Source organism: Oryzias latipes, chromosome 3 (genome assembly GCF_053564925.1).
Source record: "Oryzias latipes strain Hd-rR chromosome 3, Olatipes_Hd-rR_3.1".
NCBI classification, from domain to species: Eukaryota; Metazoa; Chordata; class Actinopteri; order Beloniformes; family Adrianichthyidae; genus Oryzias; species Oryzias latipes.
This window is the reverse complement of record NC_136239.1, coordinates 26,145,220-26,162,522: the sequence shown is the minus strand read 5'-3', so window position 1 is coordinate 26,162,522 and position 17,303 is coordinate 26,145,220. Positions and strand designations below refer to the sequence as shown.

Sequence of the window (17,303 nt, the reverse complement as noted above, 5' to 3'; positions counted from 1 at the left end):
AGAAAACAACGAGCCTGTCATTCCTTCCCACAAGCTACTACAATTTTCATTCAACTTTGTTGTTTTATGCTGAAACAGGACGCTTCATCTGCAGGAGGTGGCGTATGTAACACCGTTTACTTCCGCATTGGTGTTCGGATGACAGGTTCATGACGTAAGGTGAGATGAACTTCAGGTTATGTGAATGAAAAGGAGAATAAAAGTCTGCAGCGGTCCTCTACACCCAATCGTGTCTCTGAGCTCCTTATTTTACATATGAAAGTCCGCTTTACTGACACCGAACCCCGGAAAGCCGGCTCCACTGACAATAATCTGATTTTGAGTCGCCAAAAGGTTCAGAATCTCTTTGTTTTAAACCTATAATAATCCTGAAACAAAGCTTCACAAAAGGCTCTACATATTTCATCTTCAAGCTAGGCTCCGATAAACAGAAAACTTCGGTGTTTTCTCCTTGTTAATGTATGAGATTAAAAACTCGTAAATTTACGACTTTTTTATCTCCTAAATTTACGAAACTTTATTTCGACTTTTATCTCGACACGAGTTTTTTCTCGAAACTTTGTGCCGAGTTTTTTCTTATCATGGTGACATTAATCTCGTCATGACGAGAAAAAACTCGTCGTCATATTTCAAATGTCCATGACTCCATCACATGCTGTATCACAATCCCTAAACTACAATTCTATATATTTTGTTTTATTTATTTATTTTATTTTTCTCTCTTTTTTTGTGTGTAGTTATGTGTATGTTTAAAGTTCAAAAAATAAAAATATTTCAAATGTTCGTACACTGCACAAATATCCGCCAAGATGCTTTTAAAAATGAATTGCATTTTATTTTGTAAAGCGGAAGTCAGAACGTTATCCTGGATATGACGTGGAGGTGAGAAAGCCTTTCGGACAGAGTGGAGGGGCGTTCGTTATGTCTGTGTTATGTTCAGTGTATGGAGTGTTCATTCTTAGCTGCAGCTGAAGCTCCGGCAAACACAGCGTGGATCTCTAACACAAACATGGCCGCTTCTGCGATAAACAAGAAGAATTACAGCGATTCCACGACGACAGACGCTCTCAAAAGCGAAGAGGATTCCCTGCCGCTATGTCGCGAAATTATAAAACCCACCATCAGTGAGCTGACCAAAGAAGTGAGGAAAAACATCCTCTGCACAGTGGAAGGATGCGGGAAGATTCTTCCCAACACACCTGCATTGAACATGCATCTTGTTAAATCGCACAGAATAAAGGTAATCACTCTGATCACGAACACTTAGTTAGCATGCGTGGAACCAATGGCCGGCTGAGCTAATTACTGCTGACTTTACCTGCCAACTAATAAAAACGCAAGTCATTCAAACTCATAGCTAGCGCTTATAGCAGGAGTGATGTAGCAAACAGAAACAAGGCATTGTAGTTAGCATTTGTTTAAAGGGAATGCATTAATTTTAAGCTTATGCTAGTTAACTGTTAGTTAAAACTAGCTAGCTAGCTAGCTTAAAGGGTTAGCAAAACGCGCTGTCAGTTCCTAAATCTAATGTTTGACTTCATTTCCAGTTATAATTTAGATGCAAAGAGTTAAGATAATATAATTACGCCAACAACAAAACAGATGACATTGGAAATGCAAGTTTTTCCATTTTTACTGTAATGTTTATTAGCTTTATAAATTATTCAAATACATTTAATTTATGCCACTAAAAACCAACGGACATTGTTGCTGGTTAAACTCAAAGAAATAGTGCATCACTGCAACAGCAAAGAGTGAAGCTATTTATCATGTTTAGGATAATTTAAGCAACAAATGAATGAACGACTGTGATTTGTAAGTTGTGGTGGATGTATGTACGTACATGCAGTTTTATTATTATTATTATTATTATTATTATTATTATTGACTAGTAGTTAACAAGGAAAGTATTCATTGCGTTTCTCCCAAAGGTTTACATTCTCTCTTTTTGCTGGACTGAGTTTTCTTGTGGGATGTTTTGAGTCAATGTCCTTCCTTATTGAATATGTGTTCTTTCTTAAGGTCACTCAGTGTTATCCTATAACATACTGAGTTCTTTAAATGACAGAAGCGACTGTGAGTAAGAATAAGAACAGGTTGTTGATGGTCAAAGAGGGAAAAGTGGAAGAGTATTCAAAGAAAGTGCTATTTCTGATCTTAGACACTTGCCCATCTGCCAAACATGTTTTAACTGTTGAAAAAACTGAGAAGAATTCGCCGTTGTTTATACTGTTAGGAGCTTACATGTGTTAAAATTTTTCTAGAATTGGCATTCTGATTGTTCTGCATAAATATTTTAGCTTCATTACTCTCACAAAAAGTATCATTAGGTCACATATTGACAATATCTCTGATGAAATATTGGGTTTCTCTCTTTAAAAAAAAACATCTATATATCAGTAGAATTTTCTTATTTTTCTTAGGGGACTCGGTTCAACCTCCTTTGGAGCTAATGTGGCCGTTTGGCTTGGCACAAAGCAAGGCAGCTTTGTGCCTCTCAATCTATTACACTTAGCGACAAGAAGAGTAGAACTTTAGCGACTGTTGATGTCATTTATCCGCCGCTCAGTCCCACAGAGAAGATCAATCTCAAGTCTTTGCAAAACTGTTCTGACCCTGCTGGGGCAGGACGGTGAATCGGAACGTCTTTTCCCTATTAACTGTCTGATGACAAATGACTCCAGTTTGTGTCTATATGAGGCAGTCTGCAGCTATTTGAGTACCGTATGCTTTGTTCTTACTTATGTTAAGGTTAAGCTTTATAAATGCCAGCTTAGATCCAGGCTGTTTATTTGTAATGGTGTGGATTCTTAATACTCCGTTAGATTAAAGATAGGAGTTTAGACTAATTAGCTGACTAAAAAATTTGTTTTTTTTTGTTTTTTTAATAAGATTTTTGGGAAACCTTCTCTGCCCAGTTTTCTATTAGGAGAAAGTGCAAGCTATGGTTATTGTGCTGTTTTTCTCATCTGTTGTTTCTGTTGGTGTGTTTCAGGATGGCATCATCAATCCTACAGTCCGAAAGGACATGAAGGCCTCTCAGAAAGTTTACTGTTGTCCTGTGGAAGGTTGTCCAAGAGGACCTAACAGACCCTTCTCCCAGTTCTCCCTTGTTAAGCAAGTTAGTAAATTCTCATTTATCTGCTGTTCTTGATGTTCTTATACAGAGACAACTGAAAGTTGAAGCTTTTGGTCAGAGCTGAGAATTGTTGTCTCCGGAAAATGGTTTCTGTAACGACGGAATAAAAATGTTACCTAATAAGTCATACATAATTCTCAGAATTGCACGCACCTTCTGTTGTCACCATGTTATATAACAACAACATGCATTGATGTTCTCTCATCTAATTTCTAGTATCAGAATTAGCATACATATAATTCTGACAGTGTGAATAGCCTTTCTATCCAGATGTAGATTGGATATCTTTAACATTTTGTCAGTTAATTATAGATGAATTGCTGTTATGTAACATTTACCATTTACGTTTCTTCTTTCCTTTGTTAAAGGCTGTTGTTCGCAAAAAATCCAAATCTATTTGACAATATAACTGTGGTTGGGTCCTTCATTTGTTGTGTCAGTGTTTGTTTATTTAATAGAGAAAACAGCAGAAAACCATGACATTAAACTCACCTATCTAATATCACGCAGGTCCCGCTCGAGAAGCCAAAAGGTCTTGACGGGGGGGTGACTGCAGTTTGCGCGTTGGGTTCTCCGTGGATACGGCTTTTTCCCGTCGCATCCCGCAGGTGTTCAATCTGCTTGGGATCGATAGATTTTTTTAAGGCCAGGTCAACTTTTTAAGTGGGTTTGTCATGTTTTTAGCTTCTCCTTAGCAGCTCTGATGTGTGTCAGAGCACATGGCTCAACTAGAAGACACCATCTCTGAGATTATTGAGTAGAACTATGGGTTGGTGGTAACAACTATGGGTTGTTCTTAAGGAACTCAGCCGTCGTAAGAAAAAGGGCTAATGTTAGTTTACTTAATTACTGTGGTTTGATCTGTGTTATAGCACTACATGAAGATGCACGCCGAAAAAAAGCACAAGTGTTCCAAGTGCAGTAATGGCTACAGCACAGAATGGGACTTGAAAAGACACATAGAAGACTGTGGGAAGACCTACCAGTGTACATGTGGCTGCCCTTATGCTAGCAGGGCAGCTTTACTGTCCCACATTTACAGGACAGGTCATGAAATTCCGTCAGAGCACAGGTACGTCACCATCAAACCTCAGTGTTTTAGGTGGTTATTTATCTTTTAATTTACTTATTTTTGTTTGCAGAGTTCCTCCAGTAAAGAAGCGCAAAATGGAGAAATTATTGAGTGGCTCTGAAAAGGTTAAGACAAATGATTTTCCCAACTCCATAGTGCCTGCTATGAAAGAGCATGCAGAGACTACTCTCCCTACTGACTCAACTGCACACACTCCTGATCCACTGAACCAGAGCTCCACCGCCAATAGAAGCCTTCAGAAGTTTCTCCTACCTAAACCCAGGATGACTTTGGTCAGTTTTCCTGTCATGCAGCTGGCTCACCTGCCTGTCCTCGTTCCCTCTACTGAAAGTGGCCCTCTGAGGTCTGTGGTTCTTGCCGTCGACAGCCAGTGTTCTGTCAGTACCCTTCAGCTCCTGCCACACACTGCAGAGGATGTCAATGCAAAAAGTGCTTTTAAGGAAAGCAAGACAGCTTGCTTCTCTAACCAAGGTCCCATTAGTACAGGGGTGCAGGTGAATCTGAAAGCTGTGAACGCAAACGATTTAGCCTGCAGCATGGCTGCACAGCAAAGAGGGGGCTCTTCCACCGACATCCAAAGAGACAAGTCCATCTTGTCGAGAATGCCGACAGAGGGTGAGGAAGGAATGGAGTTTAGTGGTCTTGTTGAGCCCTCCGTTTCATCTTTCTCTCAAACGGACATTAGTGTGAGTGCCCAGATTCTCCTGCCAGTCAGTGTTCAAACTCAGACCTTCTTCTTTCCAGCCAAAGCCAAGTCTTCGATTGGAGCTCAAACAGACAGTCAGACAGCCAAACTCCCTCTTCAGACTCCGTCTTCAACAATGCTCCCATACAAAACCAGGCAGACACAGACACACTTTTCTATACCACAGTTGGAGGAGAAGGTTCAAGACCCGGCTGTTATGTGCTCTGACCTCTTGGGTTTTGACTCCCAGAGTGTTTCCACCCAAACAACCCTAGATCTCGATGAGTCCCTGGGGACATCAGGCAGCACCATATATCAGGACTCCAAGTCAGTGGGCGGCATGAGTTTTGGGGTGCAGACGCAAGAGCTTAGCTCAAGCAACATGGCTGACAACCAGACCCAAACGATGACTCTGTTAAATGACCTGGAAAACATTCTGTCTGGTAGCATGACGGGCCACCACGCCCTTACGGAGGCCTCCACCGTCTGTGGCTCAGGCCTCTCCTCTGTTCAGGAGCAGCACACTGGAATAGAGTTTGACTTTGAGGAGTTCCTCAATGCTGTCCACATTCATACACAAACGGAAGAGAGCGAACTCGGCGGGCTGTCTGGGGACTCCCCTCTAGAATCTCTGGACATTCAAACACAGACGGATTTTTTCCTCATGAATGAGTTGGACCAAAGTGATGGATCAACCCGACCTCAAGCCAGTGACCTGGAACTGTTCGACACTCAGACTCAGACTGATCTCAATTTCCTGCTAAATTCTGGAAGTAACTTACCTTTGAGCACCCTTTTGCGACATTCAAGCTTTTCTATTAGCACAGAGTCCTCAGACACTGAAACACAGACTGATCTTCCTGCATTTGCAACAGGTACTCATTTGCAGACCCACGTAGGTCAGGGTGAGCATGTCAGGCTGTTAAACAGCACAGAGACTCAGACAGTAACCAGGCAGGCAGAAGGCTTAGGACACCTCTTTCTGACCAGCAATGAAACGCAGACGGTCATGGACGACTTCCTGTCTGCGGACATGGCGTGGAACATGGATTCTCACTTAAGCTCTGTAGAAACTCAGACATGTGAGGAGCTGTGTGCTCTCTTTCAGCACCCAGACAAACCCAACAGTTGAAATTCCTCCCGATATGGGTTTCTGAGTCTTTGCAGTGTAGTCTGCCTTTTAGATGACCGATAGGTCTCATCTGTGCTATGAAAGACCACAGTCTTGGTAAAAGGAAGTCTGCCATAAGATGTTTCTAACCATTCCATAATGCCCAGAGCTTTTCCTGACCGTTCAGCTGCACTTTATTCGCTCAGTGGGCATGATTTCTCCGCTCTTGTGACAGTTTACATATTTATTGCACATAAAGTAACATTGTGTGTGTGTGGACAGTTATTTTGAACCTAAATGTTTTAGTGTATAACCACTGTGACTGATTTGTACCGTTTAGTCTTACTAGCAGTCATGTAAATGACATTTCATAAATGTTAGACCTGCTTATCAATGGAGTGACTTCCTTGGCCGTATTTATCTGTCAAAAAAAAAGAAAACTAGTCAAACTGTTACGGTATGTGATAGTTTTTCATGTTATCTTGTCTGCACATGTTTACTATGCAATATTGGATATTTAGTTTCTAAATGAGAGGAATACGTAGGACACAGACACAGCACCTGTTCCCTTCATGACTGACTCTTAACAATAGATTTAACAATAGATTTAACAATAGACTGCTCAACTTTAAAAATAAATTAAAAAAGACGAGCTGTCTCTTAGATAAAGCAGGCCTTCTAACAGCAGACTTTTGCTCATAACTGTTACCTCTGGGATCCATGTGTAGATGTGGCACAGGCTAAGGTTTTTGGTTGTTGCACATCTTTTTCCTTCATTGTGGTTGTGAAGTCTGTGTGTGCGGGCTTCAAGCAATTCAAGAGCAGAATGGGGCAAGCCTCTCCTCAACTTGACTTATTCATAAGCTGAGTGTAAGTGTATACACCAGCAGCACCGTTAGCTTGATTTAACAATGTTACTGTGTTGTAGCACAATGATTAGCAGGTGGCTTATTTATTCATTAGATGTTAGTCATCCGAAAGGTGTCCTGTTGAATTTTGTTTTCCTTATGAGAACAGTGTTTCAATGGAAGCCAACTGGCTTTAGTTGAACTTGAGTTGCATCCTGGTACAATGTTCAACAAAAGATTCAGCTTCAGAATTGTCTTGTTTGTAATTGATCAAAGGTAACTTTTGTCTTTGCCCGTGCCTTGATCAGAATATTTTCGTTGGTTCTTCTACACAGACTTTTGTCTTGGAAATGTTTTGTAATTCTTGAAGAATATCCGTGTTGTCTCAATGCATGTTGGCAAACTCTGAAAAACCATTTCCGTAATGATTGCATGAAATGTAGGAATGTCCTCGTTTGGGTTTTGTCTTTAAGATTGTGCTCATGTAGTATCAGACATTAAAGGACTTGGTGATTTATGCTGCAAGTTTACAGCAACTGAAGAATGTAGAGAAAAGAACGCTGTGCCCATGAAAAACATGCACCTTACGCCAAATTCTGTGTGTGTCTTCTTTGTTTAAAGTGTCATTATTTTCTGTGTTCAAGACTCGCACGATTAGTTTGCCTTTTTTATGCAACATTAGCTGCCTCCCACAGAAAAGCAGAAGAGGAAAAACTGTCTGCTGCTGCTTTGACTAAAGTGTAACATTGTTGGAATTCATGAAAAATGAAAGCAAATGCATGCATGTTTTCAAAATATTCATTTGGGTAGATTTTGTCTTTGTTGCCTTTAAATTATTTCTTGCCTTCTTTATTTGTTGGTCCTCACTACAGCTGTTAATAAATTGCAGAATATTAATGTCTTGTGTCACTTATTTTGTTGTTCCTATAAATACTAAACAGTAGAGCTGAAACAGAAATGTTGTAAATGACGCACATATACTATTTGTCATTTTAATAGGCATCCAGATTATGCAGACAAATCTTTTAGGAATGTATTTATATTGTAAAACGACCATAGACATAATAAAAGTCATTCCTTTTTAGTGTGACCAAAATAATTAAAATAATTTACTGAACTTTTGACTTATTTCATGAAAAATACAACAGAACAAAATATTGCTTGGAGACTTTACGAAAAAGAATGATAAAAAGAATAATAAGCATCGTAAAAATAGCAAGCCTTTGTCAAAACTATATTTCTCGGTATTGAACTATTGAAAAGCCTGTTATTTAACTGCTATCCCTGATTGGTGAGAAAGGTGTTTGTGGAATATGTTGCAGTAGATGAATCAAAACATAGGAAAAGGTTGTGACCTCTGACAGGTCATTCCATCTATTCCCAAATCCATGCTTTTTGGATGCAGGTACTATTGTCATTTCAGAGGGAAGTGTTCATTCCTAAACTGCTGAAGTAATGGATTAGCACTTGGCGTTTTCAGAACTCAATGAATCCCTTCAGTTAGACCCTGAACAGATTGTCAGTCCGTTGAAGGGTCACACTCACATGCATACCTAGAGGCAATTTAGAATCACCAATTAACCTATGAAGCATGTTTTTGGACAGTGGGAGGAAGCTGGAGTGCCCAGAGAAAACCCACACATGCATGGGGAGAACATGCAAACTCCACACAGATCCCATGGGATTTGAATCGAGGCCTTTTTGCTGTTAAGCCACACCCTCCACCTTGGAGAATCTTCTCTCTATTTTTTCTACATAGGGATTTCCAAAAGAAATAACAGTCTCTACACTTAGACCCTACAGTCAAATAACCATTATTAGAACCTGGACTCGTGGTTAAATGTGATTATTCCTCCACATGTCCAGGTTCTGGTGCATGTGTGGCAGACACGACTGTTCAAGAAAATCACAGCAGGTCTACTGTCTGCATTTTTAGACTGGGTTTACACTGTCAAAAGGTTCAAACCCACATAAACTCATTCCACAAATGCATATTCAATACAAATCCGACGGTTATTACAAAAGAAATAGCCTTTGTAATACCAAAAGGTTTATTGCCAGGAAATTATTACAACTAAGAAACAATTTATCAAGACATTTTTTTAAATGTTCTAAGTTATGTTAACAAGAAAACACTAAAATTGTCTTTAATACATGTAAAGACTTATAAACAATTTTATTTCACAGATTTCTGTTACAGTGAAGGAGCTTGTAGGATAATTTTGACCTTAAAAAGATAATAAGGTAACATTTGTCAAGACTGACAGACAGGTACTTGATACTTTTTTGGAAAGGAACCAATTAAAGCAGGGAATAAATAAGGATCATTCTGTCTTGAGTTGTCCTTTGGTAACAAGGCTGCATTGTAAAGTTCAGACTTGGTAACAGTGTCTGTTCTTGCCACTGTTGTTTCATTCTTATCAAACACAAACATTTTGTCATAAAAATTGTGTTTCTCTGATACATTTAAGTTTCTGCAACCACGACACTGAACGTTTTGATTGACAGGTGGAGGTTCGATGGCGGGGAGAAATGGGAAGTTTCTAATTGGAATAGCTGTATTTTGGGGTCTTTGGTTGTGCCGCCGAGGCTTAGCTGGCCTCTTCTCAAAGACAAAGCATTTGGAGGGCCAGCGGTGAGGCCTTAAACTTCCCTTTTGAAGGATCCTTTCCTCTTCTAGCTTTTTTTTAGCAAAGAAATAATTCAGATTTTTCTGAGGGGCATTCAAAAAAAGTACTTTTCTTGCATCTATTGGGTGAGTTCCTTCACCAGCATGTGGGTATAATATCACAGTTTTCTTTAAGCCATACAGTCCTGCTTGAGACTTGTCACGTAGATCTGCCACATTGGCCGAGCGTTCTTCTCTAGAGGGTGTTTGGTGAACAGATGACGGGATAAGAGCTTCAGCATCCTTATGACTTTTTTGGCTCATAAGTATGCAGCTTAGAGGAGCAGCTCTGGCCCAGCCGCAGACCTTTTTGAAAAAAAACAAGCATAGAGTTAAAACTGTCAAACTCTAGATGTATTTTTCTGCATCTGAATTAAACCACAAGCATGTCAGAATAAGAAGCACGAATGTGATTGAAAACAAACAACTCTACTGCCTGTATGCTCTTACCATGAACTATTCCACTTAAATTTATTTATACAGGTGGAATTTATATGTCAGACTTCTGTGGTACTCATAAGTTGTGGCATTCATATGGCACATCTAACAAAAACATGACTTTACTTTGCTAACTGTGATGTTGGAATACATTTTACGGCTAAAGTGAAGAAACTTACAGCATCTTCCCAACCAGAGTAACAGTAATACTCATATGGCTTTTGGTCTCTTAGGTTCATCTCTTCACTGATGTCCAGGAGGGCGTCAACATATTTCCTTTGAGTCAACTTGCATGTCTGGAGCCCAGCTGTGTCCTCCTCTGATGAAAGCTGTCCATCAGCTCTCATCTCCTCAACCTGATCATCTCCTGGCTGGATCTGCATGGTAGTTTGTGACTAAATCTAGACTAAAAAGGAAATCAGGGCTTCACTGATTGGTCGGGAAAACTCCCATAAAGCTTTGCTCTAAGATTACAAAAAGTCCTGACTCACAAAAAAATGGAGTAATATTCAATTCCTGTTGCATGTTAAGTGGTTCCCTCCGCTTGAAGTTTTCCTGAAGTGTAGAAGAGGCGGCAGCGGATACCTTCAGACTGAGCCGCAAAGCCGTTGCCGTGGTAACCCCAGGCGACTCACGTGACACGTGTGACGTATAGAGAGTAGGCGGGCAGCGTGGGTCTCTGCTGCATGGATCAGCTGTGCCGGTGACGACAGGCAGCAGTGATGCTGCGTGTGATTTTCCCACAGTGCGTGGACGCTCACATGTTCATGTCGTGACCCACACTCCAACAGAAGCAGGGCTGCTAAGCCCATTTAGGGCGCCAGGCTTGCCAGAAAGACAGTGTCGTAAGGAGAAAGGAAGGAGCTAGATGGCGGAACCATTTTGCTTGTCCCTACGTTACCTTCTGCACGTAGACAGCTACAAAGCAGCACAGCTGACCACGCCCCCTTTGGTATTTCCTTTAATTTGCTATTAAAACTAATAAAGTTTGACGTATTCAAAAAGCAAATATCACTAGAGTAAAAATAAAAAAGCCCGGTTGGAGCAGTGGACCTGTCCTCAGGACCTGGACTGGTCCACCGCCGCAGAGTGTCATCAGCTTCTGACGCAGCTCGTGCGCATGTGTGCGATAGAGCCACCGCCACCTCACGGCGCCTGCTCCCCCTCCGGTCTCCCCCATCACAAACACCTTGGCTCTGCAGTGCGGGCGCTGTGGCGTTTCATGAACACGGAGTCCGTGCACCCCGCCGCGGTCATGCTGCCCCCAAAGAACTGCCTCCCGCGGAACTACAGCTGCATCGCAGGGCTGTTCGGGAGCTTGACGGCGGCCAACCCGAGGCTTGAAGATGGGGAGGAATTGGACGTGACGAACGGCTCGTGCGAGCCCAGCGATAGCCCGGTGGTGGACGAAAGACCGCGGGGCAGAGAAATCTTCCTGAAGCCCCCGCAGAGCCCCAACCTCCGCCGCAGGTGCAAATCGCTCCCGACACCCACAGAGAGGGCCAAGTTGGAGATCGTGCGCCAAAGAAGTCCGACCAGCCAGAAGAAGGTTCGTTTTGCAGACTCGCTGGGCCTGGAGCTCATATCGGTGAAGCATTTCAACGATGCAGATGACCCCGAGGTGCCCGAGCGCATCCTTGCTAAACTCCACAAGGGAAACCTGCACTGGTTGTACACGAAGTTCCCCCGCGCGCCCTCACAGCCCGTGTTGATGGAGCTGCAGTTCACAAACCCGGGCACGCTGCCGGGCTTTGAGCAGAAAGTCCGGGAGGTGAAAGTCCTGCTGGAGAGCGTGGAGGCAGACGAGTTCAGCCTCTCCGGGTTCGTGCGCGTCCTGAACATGGCTTTCGAAAAGAGCGTCTCTCTGAGGTACTCCCTAAATAACTGGATCACCTTCATGGACAGTTTGGCCACGTACGTCCCCAACTCTAGCGACGGCGTGACCGACAAGTTCTGCTTCAAGATTGTGATGCCAACCTACTTAGACAACGGAGGCGCGCTGCAGTTCGCTATCAAATACTGTGTAGGCGGACGGGAGTTTTGGGACAACAATCACGGGAACAACTACAAAGTCCGACGCCACGGCCTGAAAATGTCCCCACCACGGGAATGGGAAAACGGATGGATTCACTTTATCTGAGCGCTCGCTGGCGCCGCGCGCAATCTGCGCGTAATTGATCCCCGGGTACCTTATTTATGACTGCAGCCTGTTAAATCTTTATCTTTCTTCCAGGTCAGCTACAAACACACTCGGGCAGACAATGATGCAACACATTGTCCTGTGATATTTCAGAACACATTAGCCGGATGAGGCTGACAGTCCCTTACTGTTGTGGTGGGAGATGCTGGGTGATGGTTTTTCTTTTTGTTTTGTTTTTTCCAGGGCTCAGTGCAGCGGGTTGCCCTTTGGGAGGGCACACTCACGTCACGTTATGTGCCACGGAAAACGTGCAGTCCTGTGCAATACTCATAGGCTTCACTGCGTATTCTTTTCTAACATTTAATTGATGTTTTTTCCCTAAAAATGTGTTTCTTATTTTGCATGAAAACATATTTTCTCTATGGAGAACCACTGCTTGACGAGAAATTTGTTCCTCCACTCTTTTGGAGGAAACCTACTGAGCTATAGCCTATATAGATGTTTATTTTATATACTAAATGGGTGTATAATTTCTTAATGTCATCCCATAAAATGCCTTATTCTTAGTCCTGATGGTGGAAGTATCAAGTGCAATGCATTTCTTTTGTTTCTTTGTTTTTTCTTTTGTTAAAATAATAATAATTAGCACATTAGATGGTTGGCAATCCAGGGACATCATATTCTATCAAAAAGATTACTTTTATGAGACAAATCTGCAACTATTTCCTTAATTGCACATTTTCTTCTGCATTCAAATGAAAATGACTAGATATTTTTTCATATTTACAGTACAAATCAGCACAGTTTAACCAAAGGGAGCAGTGGAATACAGATTTATAAATATCCGGAATAGAAACTATACCAGCATAAATTAAATAGCTCTTAATCCATATGATTCATTCATTGACAGTTCCTGCTTTCAATGAAAAACTTTTTTCCCCTTATGAGATAAATGTTGTAAATACTGCAGTTTGAAAGGTTTATCACTCCTGTGGACCTTCTTTTCTTCAGGTTCTCATACTTACACAGTAATTATTTTTGCATTTGAATAGAAGCATATTTTGTACATACACAAACTTAACAGTGCATTTGAAAATGAAATCTGAGGTTGTTTTATTGCTAAGCGTCACTCTGTGCTTTTAACAGAGCAGTTAAGTCTGCAGACAAAGTAGCTCTGTACTGGTGACTGCGTTTAAGTAGCACTTGCTGCTGAAAATGTACTTCACAGTCGTCACTGTGCTGGTATAAATGCTGCTCCTGACACTCCATACAAATGACCAAAAAGCTTTTAGCCACCTCATGGCTTCATCTTCATCCGTCAACCACTGTTTGATCACACAGCAGTTTCCAGACCGCGGCTCGTCTTACATCTGTGTGTTTTTAATTTGATCTTCCAAATGAACTGTAGGAAAACAGGTCAGTGTTTATTCACAAGTTAAACATTTAGACTCCAAGAGGCAGCATGGTTTTAAATCCAGTACCGGTAACTAATCTGAACATCAGCTTGGGTGGTGTTTGTATCACTGTGGAGTCAGAGGGAAGCTCCTCGTGTAATGAGGCCAGTTTGTGGATGGAGACTATTCCTGTAACTACTTATCTTTTGGAGCAGTTCCAGTGTAAATCCTTCCCTCTGCATATATCAAGTGTGTCAGAACTACAAGGTCAAAGCTGACAATTATTTTTGACGAGCAAGATATGCTGTTTTCCCGTTTGCCACCATACAGCTGTGCTGCACTTGTAATAGAGCTGATTACTTAAGGACGAAGAAAGGATCATGTAGTAGTTCCTGTGTGTTTGTATACTGTCTGCAATGTGTAAGCTTTTTTGGAGCTTTCAATGGGTGTAATATAAGCTGACATTTATCATTTATGATGTAACTAATGTGGAAAAGCAGAAATACCGTATGGAAGCTTCAAGCTAGATCATAAATTTTAATGTTAAATTTTTCATCCTGACTGAATGAGATTTTCGGTGTGAAAGCCCAGTTCACGGTTTAACTGTGTCAGGGTTTGAAGCACACCAAAACCTTTGGTAAATATCAGGCCCTATTTGTGTTGCTTCTCAAAGTGACTGACCTGTCAATCCTTACACAAAGTGTCGGTGTTTAAAGTGACCACGGCCACATCACGTAATCTAATGTCATTTCTGAGATGATAATGGTGTAATGTGGACACTTAGATTTAGTTTAATTGTGATCCGTTTTTACGCTTTTGGTGAATCTTGGTTGTAAAGAGCGTTCACATAACAGTTGGCATCAAAATTCACTAATTCAAAGAGTATATGTAAATTTGTGAACACGTTTCCTACTGAATGTCTATCCGCTACCGGTCTGTGTTTTTGTGTACCTTCAGTATTTTCAGGGCAGTGTGGAGAATGTGTGACGCTTAAAGTTTGTTGTCCTATAGTTGTGGTCAAAGCTGGTCAAATTAGATAAAACTGTAACGTTTTTTTTGTCTTTTTCTTTTTTTAAACCTTGCCAGAATTTTAGCAATGTATCAAAAATGGCGTCTGCTTTTCCCCCCTTAAGTGTTCGTCTATACTGCCTTAGTAGGCATGTTTTTGTTTATTAGGAATATTGTAGCTGTAAAAAACACAGAGAGGGATACATTTGTGTAAAATAGGAGATATAGAAGTCATGATGTTGTTTGAAAGCCTTTTGCATGGATGACTGATGATTGTAATGGATGCTGGGCAGATTCAGAACTGGTCTAATACGATGCGAGGAAGAAGAGCGAAGTACCTGACAGCTTCTCCTGTACATAGCAACATTTTCCATTCTTTACCATGTTGTACTGCTCTCATCTATCACTATTGAACAGTCGTCTGTCCACTGTATAACCTTAAAATGACACTGGTGGTTTTTTTTTGTTTGTTGTTTTTTTCTGTGTTTTCTATGCAACAAATTTATATGTTGTAACATTTGCACTGTGAGATGTCTATTTATTATCCTCTTTTGCAGTAGATTTTAAACATATTAGCACGAAGAGCTTACAAATACTGCTAAAACATGACAGTGCGCTTTAAATGTAATTCGTATTTTGTTAAAAAACTGCTAATAAAAGATTTTGTGACCATAACCTGTCTATTATTGTCAAATTCCAAATGGGCCTATGTGTCATCCCAATGGAGCTGTTACCGAAAGAGGATTTGATGAAATTCAGCCTTGTTGCTAATGAGTTTTATAACTGTCATTGTGAGGCCACTACAGAGCTCAACGATGAGCTTCAGTTAAGCCTGGTAACAGAAAAAATCCAGGAAGGTGTGACCTGTGGACCCATTTTAGTGTACACCGACTTAGTGTGACTGTGTGAACTGAAAGTGTTTACTTGCTTGGTGAGTCAAGCATTTCCTTTTTAAAGACCGACATTCTTTAAGCAACACTGCAGTGGGCTGAAGCCACCGCCATTGTGGGTCTGCCTCAGGACGCCCTTGAATTGATTTGATGTCTGACATCATTTGTCTGTGTGGGTGAAAGATTGTAGCAGGAACACTGAATCCTTTGTGAGGTGCTGAAAGAAAAGATAATTAGCCAATAAAGTAGTCAATGATTAATTAAATTCCATATCAGCTAAACCCTCATCGGTGACATGGAAGGGATGAAGCTCATTTTAGCAGTCATCCTGCGGAATAAGAGGAGGATGTGCTTTGGATTGGTTGTCAGAGCATCACAAGACCCCGCAGAGAAAGATACAGATCGGGCCATCACCCCGGCTTGCAATCTGAAATAAAACCCCATCATTGCATTTGCAGCTCTTGAATTTAGCATAAAGCGGATAGTTTTATGTAGCTTTTTTATTTTTGTTGTTGTTTTGTAACAGTTGTGTTGGTATTGGTCTTGATAGAAGGCCTGCCAAATGGTTGTTTAAATGCTCATCAGAGATTTATAACGTAGAAACATGACTGTATAAAAAAGTCATATAATCCTCATATGTTGCATTTGGATTATTTCTTTCAGTTCTTTCTTGGACAACAAATCACCAATTTCAGGCTTTTTAAATGTTTTATCAAATTATATGAAAACGAAGACATCACAAAAAAGCACAAACCTGTCCTTTTGTGCGCCAGTTCCAAGTCAGGGTAAATGTAAAGGTTGGGTCATGAGGGGAATCTAACGTAAAACCAAAGCTAAAACAAGTATGGAAATCAAAACCCACCTCTTTAAACCTGCCTTTCTACTATGATTGTCCATCCACCCGTTGGCTGGTTTTATTTTATTTATTTTTTTGTAATATACAGTGTCCTTGAGTGACAAGAAAGGTGCTTTAAAAGAAAATGGATTGTTTCTATTAAATAAAGAAAAAAAACCTTCATACTGGATTGGTGGCGGTTCGAGTTACAATGACTGCCACAGGTGCTGCTGAACGACAGGGTGCCTGTGAAAATTGAACTGTTCTTAGTCAAAGAAGGAGAGGAGGAAAGTGTGTTCATACGCAGACAAACAGGAGTCTATTGCTTTAAGAAGAAACTTTGAATTTATGGACTTTGACAGAAAAAAAGAGAGTTGGCCATTATTGAGAAGAAAAGTGTTGTAAAAAAGAAGTAAAACAAAGTTCAGGAGTGGTTAAGAAGAAAAGGAGAGCTAAGAAATGTGGGGTATTATACTGAGAGGACAGAAGACAGCAGAGTGGAGTAACGGAGCAAAATATGGCAAAATACAAACCAAAGGGCACATGAAGACTTGTGTGACAGATTGGAAACAAAATAATGAGAGATGGACCTGTGCAGGCTGGCATAACAGAGAAACAGAGTAAGAATAGAATGAGCAAGGACACGGATGGAAATGTGTTTACAGATTTCATAAGTGTGATGGAAAGATGTAAGAACATAAGAGCTGGTGAATGAGGAACATGTTAGAGAGCACATGGCAGAAGAGGTTGTTGTTGTGGAGCAGAAAGTAGCAAAGATCAGTAAGCATGTTGTTAAGAAGACATTGAAGTGGATATTAGTTAGCCTGACAACATTTCTGTGGAGGGATAGATAGATAGATAGATAGATAGATAGATAGATAGATAGATAGATAGATAGATAGATAGATAGATAGATAGATAGATAGATAGATAGATAGATAGATAGATAGATAGATAGATAGATAGATAGATAGATAGATAGATAGATAGATAGATAGATAGATAGATAGATAGATAGATAGATAGATAGATAGATAGATAGATAGATAGATAG

The 17,303-nt window shown here is 40.8% G+C and overlaps 2 protein-coding genes across 2 annotated transcripts; both read left to right on the top strand.

Moving 5' to 3' along the window:
• The first annotated feature begins 828 nt into the window (after positions 1-828).
• On the top strand, positions 829-7,773 carry atmin (ATM interactor). Its single transcript, XM_004067347.5, has 4 exons — positions 829-1,240; positions 2,996-3,121; positions 4,012-4,211; positions 4,282-7,773. The coding sequence occupies exons 1-4, from the start codon at positions 944-946 to the stop codon at positions 6,047-6,049; spliced, it is 2,391 nt and encodes a 796-aa protein (XP_004067395.1). The 5' UTR covers positions 829-943; the 3' UTR covers positions 6,050-7,773.
• Positions 7,774-10,766: 2,993 nt separating this feature from the next.
• On the top strand, positions 10,767-15,199 carry LOC101160970 (protein phosphatase 1 regulatory subunit 3E). Its single transcript, XM_004067346.4, has one exon. It carries the CDS (start codon positions 11,103-11,105, stop codon positions 12,120-12,122), a length of 1,020 nt encoding a protein of 339 aa, XP_004067394.1. The 5' UTR covers positions 10,767-11,102; the 3' UTR covers positions 12,123-15,199.
• The last annotated feature ends 2,104 nt before the right edge of the window (positions 15,200-17,303 follow it).

What these genes read in the sequence shown, in the direction of transcription:
- atmin (XM_004067347.5), top strand. Translation starts at nt 944, where the DNA reads ATGGAGTGTTCATTCTTAGCTGCAGCTGAAGCTCCGGCAAACACAGCG. An exon ending in TTAAATCGCACAGAATAAAG is followed by an intron (nt 1,241 to 2,995) that starts GTAATCACTCTG and finishes GGTGTGTTTCAG; the next exon opens with GATGGCATCATCAATCCTAC. An exon ending in GAAATTCCGTCAGAGCACAG is followed by an intron (nt 4,212 to 4,281) that starts GTACGTCACCAT and finishes TTTTGTTTGCAG; the next exon opens with AGTTCCTCCAGTAAAGAAGC.
- LOC101160970 (XM_004067346.4), top strand. Translation starts at nt 11,103, where the DNA reads ATGTGTGCGATAGAGCCACCGCCACCTCACGGCGCCTGCTCCCCCTCC.